At 38.2% G+C, this 15535-nt stretch overlaps 1 protein-coding gene across 12 annotated transcripts in view; it reads right to left on the bottom strand.

Moving 5' to 3' along the window:
- The window catches only part of BMPR1B (bone morphogenetic protein receptor type 1B), a 425442-nt gene that overhangs the window by 29228 nt on the left and 380679 nt on the right, over nucleotides 1–15535 (bottom strand). For 7 of the 12 annotated variants that reach the window (XM_058721870.1, XM_058721869.1, XM_058721871.1 and 4 more), the window contains 2 exons: nucleotides 9446–9548; nucleotides 8564–8666 (listed from right to left, as the gene is read on the bottom strand). In XM_058721870.1, coding sequence (XP_058577853.1) covers nucleotides 8564–8666; nucleotides 9446–9548 — 206 coding nt within the window. The remainder of the gene's footprint in view (nucleotides 1–8563; nucleotides 8667–9445; nucleotides 9549–15535) is intronic. The other 5 variants (XM_058721874.1, XM_058721878.1, XM_058721875.1 and 2 more) reach the window with 1 other exon arrangement.

The following is a 15535-nucleotide window of genomic DNA, read 5'->3' on the forward strand; positions in this document are numbered from 1 at the left end:
CATTATACCAAGTGAAATAAGCCAGTAACTTAAAGACAAACATTGTGTATGATTCCACTTCTACGAGATACTTAGAGGAGTCAAAATCATAAAGAGAAAGAGTAGAATGGTGGTGCTTGCCAGGAGCTGGGGGAAGCTGATGTTTAATGCGTACAGAGTTTCAGTTTTACAAGATGAACAGAGCTATGGAGATAGATGAGGTTGATAGTTGTACAACATTACAAAAATATTTAGTACCGCTAGATTGTATACTGAAAAGCAGTTACAATGGTAAATTCTATGGTGTATTTTACCATAGAGAAAAATTGGAGAAAAACAAAACAAAACACTGTTGCTTCAGAACTAGATTGTTTTCATTAATAATACTGTGAATATTTTCAAAAACAATAAAAATTTTCTCCACATAAGTTTTAAACACTGCATGGTATATATGCAGGCACATCCTGATTAGAAAGTCAGTCTTCTGGGGCACCTGGGTGGCTCAGTCGGTTAAGCGTCCGACTTTAGCTCAGGTCATGATCTCACAGCTCGTGGGTTCAAGCCCCGCGTCGGGCTCTGTGCTGACAGCTCAGCCAGGAGCCTGCTTCAGACTCTCTGTCTCCCTCTCCCTCTGCCCCCACCCTCCCTGTTTGTGCTCTGTCTCTCTCTGTGTGTCTGAAAAATAAATAAACTAAAAAAATCTTAAAAGAAAAAAATTTTTTGACGAAGTCAATCTTCTGATGTTGTATATTTAGAAGACCATAAAGATTTTGCTCTAATACACCTTTGCTGAAATACACAAAATCCTGTGAACACTCTTACAAGTACATCATGACAGATGTCAATGGTGATTTCTTTAATCTAGATTCCCAGAAGTAGAGTTATTAATTCAACCAATATATATTTCAAGGCTTTGCAAATACATTGTCAAAATGTCCTTTAAAAAATATTACAAAGCTTTATATTTCACCATCAGTGTGACCATATGTTTTAATTATTTTGAAGTAATTTCAGTCTTATATAAAACCTGTAAGGACAAAGAAGTCGAATATGTTCTTCACAGAGATTTCCCATTTTTAAAATTTTACCATACCTGTTTTATAATTGTCTTGCTCTCTCAGTACGGGTGTCTGTGTGTCCATCTTTATATATATATACATATATATACACACACATATATATATACACATATATATGCATATATATACATAATATGTATATATAAATATGTATATATATTTGTATTCATATTTATGTTTATTTACTCATATGTATGTATAATGTAAAGATCATCTAAAGTTACAGACATAATGCCCTACCCATAAACACTTCAGAATGCACTTCCTAAGGACAAGGACAAGGTCTTACAAAATGGTAATAAAATTGTCAAAATGAGGAAACTAACATGAATACAGAAATTGAAAATAAATCTTACTTTGAAAAATTTGGATTTTTGTTATAAACTATAATCCACAGGTCTTCATACTAGGCTGATAATCTTGTCATCAGCCTAAAATACTCTGAACAATTATTCATGATCTACACTACTTATAAAATATTAATGGAAGCAGTCTGCATCTGAAAAGACTAAATAAGAGACCATTAAAGAAATGCAGTTTTGTATTTACAACTTCAGAGACACTGCCAATGGTCCAGAGAGTAAGATGTTCAGGAACCTGACCCACACTGCAGGACAGGTCCAAAAAGCCATTTAGGCTTTAACACCAGCAGAAATTATACAAAGTAGCACATGCACTGTCTGGCAAGTGGTGCTTAGGAAATCTTGAAAATAACTTGAGGACTTTTCAAATCAAAGAGGCCAAGGTTTTTACACAATGAATTGCATAGCAAATTTCCCTCCACCAGGTTACGGGCAAAGTCAACAATAAACCCAAGGTGAGCACAACACTACTCCAGTGAGAGCACAATTCACTGTGTTTATACATACGCAGAGGTACAAATGCCATGGTACATATACATGCAAACACTGTCCCTGGAAACTTAGTTTAAAATGTGTTTCCAATTTTACGGATAACAAGAGCAAAAAGCCTGAGCTTGCAGAAAACCAAGAGAATGCCGGATACTCAATTAAAACGAGAAGAACCAACTACTTAAGCACAATGTATTATCAGTATATGCACACAGAACACTTTTTCATTCCAGTGATTAATTGTACTGAAACTCAGCCTCGCTGCCTTTTGCTTTCCATGCAAATGCAGAGTACACTCTGAACTGTAAGAACATTGTATTTATTACCCATCTTATTAGATTTCTGATTTATGAGAGCAATGAGACTAGAAAGGATCTAAGGGATTTTTTCCTTAACCATCAAGTGCTTTCTTTCTAAGGCTAGCATTACTCCCATTTTCCTTTTCTTTGCCCCAATAACCCCATCCCCTGCAGCCTCCTTGTCTTCTGTCACGAACAGGTGATCCTTATCAATAAACCTTTTGTTTCTGTTGGTCATGCTGGTCATGTTTGAATCTGCCATTACCTGTGCTCAGAGCATTAACAATGTAAACATTCAAGTCACTGCCAGGGTCTTGGAAAGCGAACACTTCCAGATTCCTATCAGGAAAGGAACAGAGCACACAGTTCTCTCTAGGGCAGCAGAGTTTTACCTGTGCTGTCACTTCAACTGCTCAAGGAAGTAGAACGGAGAACCCTCCAGGGAAGTCTGGTTGACTCTTAGAAGCAAGTAAGAATCACCAGTGGTTTCTTAACAAAATAGCATTCTGTCACTGCTTGTTTTTTCTCTGATAAGTAAGCAGTTTGCAACTGTTTAAAACAGCAGGACCTTTTTTTTAGTCCAAAGGATGGTTCCTAATTGCAATAAGACATAGAAGAGGGGCGCCTGGGTGGCGCAGTCGGTTAAGCGTCCGACTTCAGCCAGGTCACGATCTCGCGGTCCGTGAGTTCAAGCCCCGCGTCAGGCTCTGGGCTGATGGCTCGGCTCGGAGCCTGGAGCCTGTTTCCGATTCTGTGTCTCCCTCTCTCTCTGCCCCTCCCCCGTTCATGCTCTGTCTCTCTCTGTCCCAAAAATAAAAAAAAAAAAAAAAAAAAAAAAACGTTGAAAAAAAAAAAGACATAGAAGAAAAAACCAGGTCGCTAGGAAAGATCTTGGAAATAAGACTGCCCAAAGATATCTCTGCCGGGGCTCTCAAAATTATAATCATGGATAAATTAAAGACAGCTTTCTATTCATAGAGCACAAAGCGCCTGAAAAGTATATTTTTTCAGAGGATTTTGGTCAACAAGGGATACTGCAAAAGTATCTTACTTACATCTCACATTGGGATTCTCTCTTATAGTAACATTTAGAAATAAATGGACTATAACGACAAAGATATAATTTACTAGTTATTTTCCTGAATAAAAATAGTTACGATTACACTTCTTGGTAGCACAACAGGTTAAGACAGATTTTTGTTAATGGTAATTTTATTTTATTTTTTTTAATTTAAGTACAGTTGACATGCAATGTTCCAGTAGTTTCAGGTGTACAACATAGTGATGCAGCAGTTCTATATATTAAGCTATGCTTACAAGGACAGGTGTATTACCATGCACACCATACATTATTACAGTATTATTGACTAAATTTCCCATGCTGTATTTTTCATGCCCCTGACTTATGTATTTCATAGCTGGAAGTTTGTGCCTCTTAATCTTGGTCAGCTATTGTGCCCACCCTCCCAACTCCCTCCCCCTGTAGCAACCCCCAGTTTATTCTCTGTATTTTAGATTCTGAAGACATCATTTTTATATCCGGATTACTGTGTTCAATGAGAAAGAAAAGGACTAATTATTTCTAAATTCCTTTCATCTGTCTCATATACAAAGCTACCTAGAAACAGTTAGGAGCTGAACACTTCGAGAGATGTTAGAGCTACTCCCTAGCAAGAAATTTAGCTCAGACTCATGCATTGGATCATACTGCCATGGGCATAATATATGTATTAGAAGGAAAATTCTGAAACTCATCTTTGCATTCTTGACACTATTATATATTCAATCTATCTGTGATGTGGAGAACAAAGGAGATGTTCCATTGGTTAAATATCTGTTACCTACAGACTTTGATTTGTAATTGGCAGTATCTAACCTATGCAATAGCTTTTTTTTAAGTTTTTTTTTCAATGTTTATTTATTTTTGACAGAGAGAGAGAGGGAGACAGAGTGTAAGTAGAGGAGGACAGAGAGAGAGGAAGACACAGAATCTGAAGCAGGTTCCAGGTTCTGAGCTGTCAGCACAGAGCCTGATGCAGGACCCAGGAACCATGAGATCATGACTTAAGTTGAAGCTGACACTTAACAAACTGAGCCACCCAGGTGCCCCAGCAATAGCATTTTAAAACAAATCTGTAAACTTCTCAGAATATATTTTTTAACTAAGAAAAGAAATATGATACATTTTAACTCTGAAAATTGTGTAGTATAATTTGACTTAAACTACATTGAGATTACCATATGTCAAAACAGAATGTTATTTCTGAGACATTTTCTATGAAGTATACATGTAGTATATATGAGGAATTACTATATTTAGACATATGAACATATCTATTTCAAAAAATTATATAACTTTGATTTTACAGAAGCAAAATTAAAGGATCCCATTTAAAAAAGGAACAGCTTCTGCTCATTTCAACACCATTCACTTCTTTAAGTGCTCATTTAAAGGAATTAAAAAATAAGTAACTATAGTAAGTAATTTGGAGTAAGGGTAAAAAACCTCATCAATTTCTCCTGCTTTCACACAATTGCAAGAGAGCATTTTACTCCCAATATCTTGGTCAAACCATCTGATGCTGTGAGTCTGGACACACATCATTCCTCTCAGCATCCTGGTGCCCTGATCACCAATTCTGCAGACAGGGAGCCAGACAGCAGGGCACCACGACCTCTCCCTTTAAGCCTCTCCATCAAAACAGACATCTCTTCCTACCCTTAGCACCAGCTGCAGTGTTACTGGGCTTCCCAGATCATATTTTAGTGTTTATGATACAGGTGCTGCATTTGATCTAGTTACTTCCCATATTTCCTCCTTCCAGAGAAAGAATGTTATCCTGGGGTGTTCTGCTTTTCTGGGGCTGAAAGGGAATAAACAAAGCAAAAGGAAACCCAGCATTCATTAAAGAATTTAGCTGTATTCTGGCTGTCCTTCATCTTCCTTTTTGAAAGAGAAGATGACAAACAAAATTTCGAGGACATAAATAAACATTGATAAATATTATTGCATGGGATTGTGTATCTCTAATATCCTGCTGAATGTATCTAAGTTTAAAAAAAAAAAGAGCCTGAGAAACCTCTGGATAGGTAGGAAAGATTTTCTTGTTTGTTTTTAATAAGGACAATTTATTTGTAGGTTTTTACCCCTATGCTCAGTACTTCTCTAATCTCTAATAACAAAACCTTGCCTAAGCTTGTTATTATGTAGCACCCAGTAATACAGGTCTTTTGCCATGAGGTTAATCATTTAACTTTTTTGGAAGAGCAGTTATATAAGAAGCAAGAACAACAACAACGAAAATGGTCAGCTCGATATTTTAGCCTTCTAGTCTTTTGATAACATAGCCTCTGCTTTCTAGCAATTTGACATAAAGATTTATAATAAATCTACTATATATGGATTCAGTAGTTATATATATGTAAAGTACTTAGAAAAGAGCTAAAGTAAGTGTTCCATTCTCATTAGCAAATATCGCAATCATGAGGATGATTTCCATGGCTCTTAGGCCAGAAAATCAGCCTGGGCTCTGAGCTTTCAAGGGTCCTACTCTGGCTCCCTCCAACCATGACCCTTCCCATTAAGCAATGAGTCTCCAGGACCCGGGGGATGTGTCCACTCAGAACCTGTCCCATCCCACTCTTCTTTTAAACCACTGGCCATGGCCAGTGTATGGTGGAAGTTAAAAAAAAAAAAAAAAAGGCAGCAGCTCTATGGCATAGCTATGTTACAAATGCTAGTGCTCTCAGACCACTACCTACAGTGACTTTTACTAGACCCCAAAATGACTGCACCAGAAGGGTAAGATGGAATCTGCCCAGAACTCACCTAGGTACTACCGGGGATCCTCAAATTTCAAAGCAATAAACTCCACACAAGCCTATCACTTTACGTAATTTTCAGTATTATGCACCAACCATTCCTGAATCCTCTTTCCCATTCTGCTCTAAAACAAGGATTTGTCTTCTCAATGCTGCTGCCTTTCTACTCAAAGCCGTTTCACTCAGTTCTTCAGAGATTTATTCCACTATTTTTAAAAGTCTCAGCCTCCTCAGAGAAAATTCCCTCATCTGCCTAGTGCTAACTAGAATCTGGCTCCATCTACAGGACGATACATGCACTGCAACCCTTTCAGCAATAGAAGGGTTGGAATTTTCCTAAACCTATTGCAAGTTCTAAGACACATTGCTTCCACTTGCATGTGAAAAGCCTTTCCTCCTTGGGGGAAGAGATTCTAAAATCTAGCACCACTGCCTTCATTTCCAGCCATTTCTCACCCTCCTCCCTCCCTTGTCTCCAGTACATAAGCCACTATACCAGGGCTATTCAAAATGTTATCTATAGACTGCCAACTTTCTGCAACTGGTTCACAAGGAAATAGCTACAAAAACCAGAAAGCAAACATTTAGAACTTGACCACAATTTGATATCAGCAGACTTCTCTTTGAAGGTGTTGTCAAAGGCATGCTGAGACACAAGCGGTGTTTTTTCTACCAAAAGTATTACCCAAACTTTAATGTGCATACAAATCATTTGAGGAATATTGTTAAAAAATACATTTTGTAGTCTGGGGTGGGGTCAGAGATTCCACACGCGTAATGAGTTCTGACGGACACTGATGAGCTGATCTACAGACCTATTTTCAATAACAAAGCTTTAGAAAACTTAATTATGAGATTTTCTCCAACCAACCACATTGTTTGCTATGCCTGCATTTTGCAAATGCTTCTCAAGCCTTACAAACCAAAACTCTGTGTTTACTACTGCCTGTATTTAGTCACTGCTCCTAACAGGCGGTGCAACCTTGGGAAAGTTAGGTGACCCCTCTGTGCTGCAATGTCCTTATCCTTACACAAGGAGTAAGTCTAAGTACCTCATAGGATTGTTGTGGGACTCAACTGGGTTAAATGATGTGATACTGAACATGCCTGGCTCATGTTAGCCATTATAATATTTTTAAAATTTTTATTCCTGTCTTATCTATCCAGTGATCTCCTATTCATCCTTACAGTCTTGTTCAAGTGTCACTTCTATGAAGGTCTTTTGACATCCTCCCACCCCACAGTAAACCACTCACTTGTTTGTGTCCTTAATACACTTTACAATCTGACTCCACTAAAACATTCCTGACTGAACACAATTTAATTATTTACATATTTCTCTCTCACAGGCCAGTGTGCACGTCTTGAGAGCAAGAATTTTCTTCATCCATTTCTGTATCCCTAACACCTAGCATGTTGACTGGCAATCTATATAAAAAATCTGTCTGTTAATGTTTTATGTGAATGATTATGAATAATCCTTTAAAGCTTTCTAGGCTTTAGCAGAAACAAGCGTTATAAAATGTTATCATCAAAGCCATGAAATGTCAATATATTTTGTTAGGAAGATTTTCTCAAGAAGTAAAATCAATCATGAGAAATCATTTTAAACCACTGATATAAGACTTAGGCTTTAGGACACGGTGACAATTCCAATTATCTATTTTGTGGTGAGAGTAAAGAGGAGAAAGGAAACATGGGAGCAGTTTTTAACAAAAAGCCCTTCCAGCTGCAGTATTTGTCTTTTGCAATGAGCGACACTTAAATGTGGAAGTTTTGAAATTAAATTTTCTAGATATCTCCTCCATTCTATCAATATATTGATATATGATTTGGCTAAAACTAGCTGCTCTAGTACAGATAAAAGGAAATTTTCCAGCAAATAATCCAATTCAATCTTTTATTATTTTTATTTATTTATTTATTTATTTTTTTTTTTTTTTTTACATTTTTAATTTATTTTTGGGACAGAGAGAGACAGAGCATGAACGGGGGAGGGGCAGAGACAGAGGGAGACACAGAATCAGAAACAGGCTCCAGGCTCCGAGCCGTCAGCCCAGAGCCTGACGCGGGGCTCGAACTCACGGACCGCGAGATCGTGACCTGGCTGAAGTCGGACACTTAACCGACTGCGCCACCCAGGCGCCCCAATCTTTTATTTTTTTTTAATGCATGTTAGCCTAATGGCAGTTTTCAAGTGAAGTATAACTTCTGATTAACACTTCAAGGTAGGCATAGAACCCTGTCTCCCTCCTCTATGCTTCTAAAACACACTGCAAGCTCTGGAACCCCTAGATTTCACAGGGAAGTGGGGACAAGTGAGAGAAACGAGATTCTCAAGCATGAAGCCCCATACGACTACTTTTCCAAGAACTACTTGCCCATGTCTTTGAATTACGTCATCTTGCCTTGGTCCCCTGCCCCAGCAGTGGAAAATGATCAGGTACACTAATTTAGGAAAGGCAGAGTAATTCTCGTCTTTATTTTCTTTGTGGCTAAAGCTCTTCCAGCCCCAAAGCTTTCTTCTCCTTACCTCTACTCTTCAGTGGAGGCAGCGTAGGGTGCAGGTCTTTGTTACACTCGTTCCGCTCTGTGCAGCACTCAATGGATCTTCTCTGATGAGGAATGGGGGTGTCCTAAAGTTGAGCCCAAACAGCTATGAGTGGGGTTCCCCTAAATTTCAAAGTCACATAATCTAAAATTTTTTTAGCTTATTTGTTTATTTGGAGAGAAAGAGAGACAGACAGACAGACAGAGACAGACAGCTCGAGCAGGGGAGGGGCAGAGAGAGAGGAAGACAGAGAATACCAAGCAGGCTCCACACTGTCAGCACAGAGCCTGAAACAGGGCTCGAACCCACAAACTGTGAGATCGTGACCTGAGCCGAAATCAAGAGTCAGACGCTTAACCAACTGAGCCACCCAGGCACCCCCTCAAAGTCACATAATCTAAAACTTGAGACACTAACACCATTCAGGGAATTCACTTAAAATTCTGATAATTTTCCTGAAACGTTCTGAAAATGTTTTTTTATATTAGAAAATTTCTCTCAAATTTCCATATATTATCTTACTGCGGCTTTTGCATTTCAACGAAACTACTACTGCATTTGTAATAACCAGGGTGCATAGTTATAAACTGAGGAAGATGGCTTGCATTAATGCAATTAACTAAACTGGAATCTGAGCAGGATGATCTAAAGAGTCATTAAGCAAGAAGCTAACAGCAAAAATAAAAATAATACTTGCTTCTGAAACGAAAGGAGGATTGGCCCAATGAGACAATTTTCAGATTATTTTCCAACTTACTAAAAACAGGGTGGGCAAGAAAAACAATTCTTTTATATAGCTTGAAACCTAACTGTTTGAAAGCTAGCAATTAAAGTTACAAGGCAGAAGCATGTGATCTTCCTTACCCGGCACTGAAAATCTGAGCCTTCTAGTCCTAGGCATCCAGAAGTGACCACAGGCATCCCAGAATCATCTTCTTCTATCATTGTGAAACAATATCCATCTGTGCTGAAGACCAAACAGGCAAAGTAAGTGTGTGTGTGTGTGTGTGTGTGTGTGTGTGTGTGTGTGTGTCTAGGGGAAAAGGAAAGGAACATGTTAATCATTTGTTTTACTACACACAAGGAGAAAGTCAATGATCATTACAAGTTACAACCTGTTAAGAAAATTCCAAAACTTTCTTTTATGAAACTGGATTTAATAATCATAAAACATTTGGTAATATCTTCTCTGTCTAGAAACTTGTGAGAAAGAAGGAAATAAACTTGCCATATAACATATAGTATTAGTAACCATATACCCCAATTACTACACACTCATTTTGGTCCTCCATCGCCTGCACAAATCCAAAAACACAACTATTTTTCTCACCTTCTATATGAAGGAACTGAGGCTCAGAGAGCTTGAGCAATTTCTCAAAGGCCTTACAGACAGTGAGAGGCAAGGCAGAGGTTTGACCCCACGCAGGTGAACATTTATGTTGTTCTATTTGCTCCAAATGAAACAAACTTGTCTCTCACTAAGGCACCAAAAGAAAGACAGGTAGAAGCTGGGATCAGCACAACATAACCAAGGTGATTGAGACTGTGCCACTGGGTCCCTCTGCTTTGGGACTGATCTGTCATGAGAAACATCAGGCTTTGTTGTAAGCAGGTGGGGCTTAGATCGGGGGTACGGTGAGGGTGGACAACAGAAAGAAGGGCTGTTAACAAGATCATGGAAACCAAAGAAACAAAAACTAAATTTCTGCATGGTTTTCTACATTAAAGGCAACATTCACTAATTCTGTCTCATGCAATCCTCTCAACAATGGAAAATAATACTATTTCTATTTACAGATGAGAAATTAAAGGTAGAGAGTTTAATAAACTTGTACAAGGTTGCAGAACAAACAGTAACAGAATCAGGCCTTGCATCAAGGACCTCTTGGTAAATCCCCACACGTTTTCCACTATCCTCTCCTGGGACCAAATCTGAAAAACAAGAACTATTATATACAGAACTATTTACAAACAGACTTTACTGTCTTCACAAGTTAGGGTGACTCCTAATATATGTCATCAACCACTATTGCGTGTGTTAAGAAATGAAGTACTAAACTATATCTCCATCTTTTTCTCATACATATGCTTGCTCAGCGCCCAAGACAGATATGGCAGTGTAGTCCTGAAAGGTCACAGGAAGAATGCTCTGAGAACAGCATTAGCCATGATTTGTGGATTTGTCTATTCTATATTAGTGGTAGCAGCATTCTGCCGTACATTAGCTCTTCAGTTATCATCAACACCCTTAGAACTGTTTACTTGGTTTATAACCCTCGTGATCCAAAATACTTCAGTTTATAAGAACTAGAACAGCAAAGTTCAAATATACTAATGAATGGCTAGGAAGGGCCGATGGTAAATCTCTTTGTTTGACTAAGGTCAAATGCATGAAAATTATTGTGGAATACAGACTCTGCCTCTGAACAACCCTTGCTCTCAATTCTTTGGGGCTTTTTAGCCAATTTGCTGAAATTGCTATGAAAATCTAAAGCATGTAATCACTGAAGGCAATAAATAAAAGAGCTGTCCCTTAGAAATGTAAGCAATATGAGCAAACAATACCCAGATGATTTTTTTTATTCCTTTCCTTCCCATTTAGACCATATGTGTGACTTAGTTTTCTCATCACAAGTAAAATTCAGGAATTATCAGAAATAAAGTCATCTTAATTTTCTGACATTAGGAATTCACAGGGCTAGAAAGAGTGATACAATATGTTAAATCTAAACAAAAAAAATTCTCCTTATTTATGACTTACCCTTACTCAAAATCTGAATATATGGAAAGGCACTCATCAGAATCAAAAAAAAAAAAAAAAAAAAGAATAAGAAATGCTGGTTAAGCTGTTAGCAAGTTATTCTTACAATGTCCTGGGAAATGTAAAGAAACATTAGGGAGAGTAAATTCAAGCTTTAAAAATATACTCCCTTGTCTGAAAGAGAGTAGAACTAAAAATATAAACAGGGTGTGGAGAAGGAGAGAAACCCTGGAGAAAAGTCAGTGTCCCCTAAGTCATAAATTCAGACAGAAATCAAATATTTAGTTGGAGGACAAGCAAAAAGGTTAGAGAACCATTTCAAGTGCATATTATCTGCAACAAAGCAAAATTTATAAGCTTCTCAATGACATTACCAGCTAGTTAGGAACACTAACTGGAAATGAGCAGTACAATTACAGAAACTTCAGAATCACTTGAGAACTTTCAATTCTTGAGCAAACACAAACGTAAACAAAGCTATGTTCCAGAGTCAAAGCTGTTCAACTCCCTCTGCTGAGAGAGGGCTGCAGAATGTCACAAAAGGCAATTAAGTCCTCCCATGGGCTTACTTGAACATTCTGCTGCCTGGCTGCCATGTTTAGGCTTAGTTTTTAAAGGTTGCATACTGATTATTATTATCTCATCATTCCCACAGTGTTTAAGAAGAAATGAAGACTCATGAAGAAAACAAAAGTAGGAATAATTTTAAACAAAACTGAAAGTACTGAGATGTATACAGGGATATAGGATGAATCATTTAGTTATAGTAATGATTATGAATTTAACAAAAAGGCTCCTGGGTGGCTCAGTCAGCTGAGCTTCCGACTTCGGCTCAGTTCATGATCGTGTGGTCCATGGGTTCGAGCCTTACATTAGGCTCTGTGCTGACAGCTCAGAGCCTGGAGCCTACTTCAGATTCTGTGTCTCCCTGTTTCTCTGTCCCTCCCCCACTCACATTCTATCCCTCTAAAAAATAAATAAACATTAAAGAAAAGTTTTAAAAAAGACCATTGATGTAAAAATGCTGCCCCTGTGTTATAGGTAAAGACGAGCAATGAACAAAATAAAACAGCTGCGTACAAAGGCGATCAGTTGTCAATACTGACTGCTTCTCCATATTTATGCCATTTTTTTTAATTTGAGGGAGAAAGAGAGAGCACGAGTGGGAGAGAAAGGCAGAGGGAGAGTGAAAGAGAGAGATTATGAGCGGAAGAGAGGGACAGGGGGAGGAAAGAAGGGAGGGAGGGAGGGAGGGAGGGGGGGAGAGGGGGAGAGAGAGAGAGAGAGAGAGAGAGAGAGAGAGAGAGAGAGAGAATCTTAAACAGGCTCCACACTCAGCATGGAGCTCAGTGTGGGACTCGATTCCATGACCCTGGGGATCATGACCTGAGCCGAAATCAAGAGTTGGGATGCTCAACTGACTGAGCCATGCAGGTGCCCCAATATTTATGCCAATTTTATGTCAGTATGGGAGAAATACTAGAATTCCTAAATTTCTTTTAAGTTTCAGTTAGAATTGATTAGAAAGACTGTTTGGTTTTAGTCCATTTTAAATCAATCCTTGAGAACATTCCATCTTCTAAAATACCTATTTCACATTCATGAGAATAAAGAGAAGTTTTCAAAGTTTTCTGTCACAGATAAACTCAAAGATACTACAAATTTTAAAGCGGCTATTTAAATCATGCAAATTTTAGTTAATTAGAACAGCTGAAAGCTGCTTACAACTTTGTTAACAGTAGTTCACTTGACAAACATTTATTGAGCGTACGATGATCCAGGCAGAGTTAGATATCCAGAACTCAGGGTGAGGAAGATGTAGCCTTTGCTTTGAAGGAGCTCATAGTCTATGAATGCCACAATCCTAGGAGAAGCCAAGTGATTCAAATTCTAGCAGTAAAGACAGAAATCAAAAGCTAGAAGTGTTTCCTACTGAATTGGGGGAAAAAAGCAAAGAAGGATGTTGAACGGTGGTAATTATCAAAGTAATGGAATCCTAAAGTTTATATGTTTTTTCCTTACCACCTTAGACAGATGGATTCCCATAGTAGTAAGGGATAAAGGGTAAAATATACATGGCTACTACTGGTCCCCTGCTATGATTTTTCCTCCGAGATGTCACTGAACTGGAGGAAGGTGAAGTTACATTAATGATAAAGTTGCAATGTGAGAAATGACTTTTACTTTATCTTCAGAAATGGGTAACTATCGGGGCACCTGGGTGGCTCAGTCCGTTAGTGTTCGACTCAGTTTCAGCTCAGGTCATGATCTCACAGTTCTTGAGTTCAAGCCCCGCATCAAGCTCTGTGCTGACTGTGCACAGCCTGCTTGGGATTCTCTCTCTCCTTTTCTCTCTGCCCCTCCCCTGCTCGCTCGTACGTGCACTCTTTCTCCCTCCCTCTCAAAATAAATAAACTTAAAAAATTTTAAAAAACAAAAGGATGTGTAATGATCTTACATCCTTCTCTAGCAGCCATACCGAGTGATTTGGCATTTTGTTTATTTTCTTCTATGAGGTACAAGATCTTCTGAATTTGTCTCTATTTTTGTATGAATCGAGTATTTGTATATTCTCACCTGTGCAGATGCTCTTCGTCTCTCACTTAGATTTGTCTGATTGCCTTCCAGCAGGCCTGCCCATCCCCTCCCTCTGGACTCTAAACAATTCTGTACAGCACTTCCTGATAAATCTTACATTTTCCTTCTCTGCTTTAAAATCATCAACAGTTCTCTATGTAGAAGTTTAAAGAGCTCCGAGCTATTCATTTTCCATTAACTCCAACAACAAATGGGCCCATTTAACAGTCTCATTTATGACTAAGAAGCACAAAAGCAGAGTTATTCCTTATAAAAATCTTCATAAGTGCATCTGAAATCATTGCCTTTTCCAACTAAATTATAAATTCTAAGGAAGAACGTATTCTCATAAGTGTGATGGTTTTAACTCACATCTTCTACTGAAAATTTTTTTAAAGATCATAAAACTCAATATTCAGATGAGCAATGGTGGAATAAACTGGATGCAATGGAAGATGTATAAACAAACGAGAACAACTTGCACTTTAAACACTCTGAGAGCTTAGGTCAGGAGCGCCTGTCGGAAAACTCACACCATCACATTCAGCAAGAAGTCTGAAAGTCCTGGTGGGTTGATGCAAACTTTATAAAAAGGCTCACAAGCCCCTAACCTTTCCCTTCTTCCCGTTGTGACTCCACAAGGCACGGTTGGGGTCTTATCTAATTCCTCATTTAGGCAGCCTGGTGTCATTTGCACATCCTTTGTGTAAACATCCAATTACTTACTACACCTGTAAACCCTGAAAACTGTCCAGGCAGAATTCTCGGTCAAACCTAACAAGTAAGTATTTAATTATGGTGAAGTCTTTAAAATCATCTCTGAAAAAGAGTGAAAAATAACTTTTACAAATGGATACACTTGTGTGAGCGCCTGGATGAACTTGAGAGAGGTGGTACGTAGTAACAAAAATGACTATCAGAGGCAAAAAGACAGGTAAAACAAGAAAGGATGTGTAAAGCAGGATCAGATTATATAGAGAAAAAAACAGACAAACAAGGCTGGAAAATGATACAAAACTTTTGCAGGGTGAAAGTCATGTAAAAAAGAGTTATTCCAGGAGACTTTGAAGCATTCAAGGCATACAGTGATTATCTAAGATCCCGGGAATAAATCTGGAAATGGAATGAGAAGGATTAACAATGTACCATAACAGCTGGAAAGATATTTAGAAGATAGGTATTATCTTGAGGGAGATAAAATAACAGCTTCCCTTCTTGAGTTATGGATATAAAAAAAGGTTCTAATACTTTATTTAGCTTATTTGCACAACATCCTCTAACATGTATGCTGTGAAGCAATGGAAAGGGCATGGATTTTGGAAGTAGACACACCCACACATGATGGGAATCAAGGCCAAGAATGACTCTGTGTTTGGCTGGTAACATGATTGATGCTACTCACAGAGAGATTAAAAACCCTCTAAACTTAACACATATTTTCTGAATTATTATGTGGGATTTCAAAATCTCTTTTAAGTATGATATACTTCTGATCTGGGCCACTTTTTAGATTATTCTGTCCAGGAATATGGGAGTGGTAATGAGCAGGAGACCTCCCTAGGATACCCAAATTGGCCAAGAACTGCCTACAAGACCTCAGGCCACACAGTTTTGAC

Source organism: Neofelis nebulosa, chromosome 3, assembly GCF_028018385.1.
Source record: "Neofelis nebulosa isolate mNeoNeb1 chromosome 3, mNeoNeb1.pri, whole genome shotgun sequence".
NCBI classification, from domain to species: domain Eukaryota; kingdom Metazoa; phylum Chordata; class Mammalia; order Carnivora; family Felidae; genus Neofelis; species Neofelis nebulosa.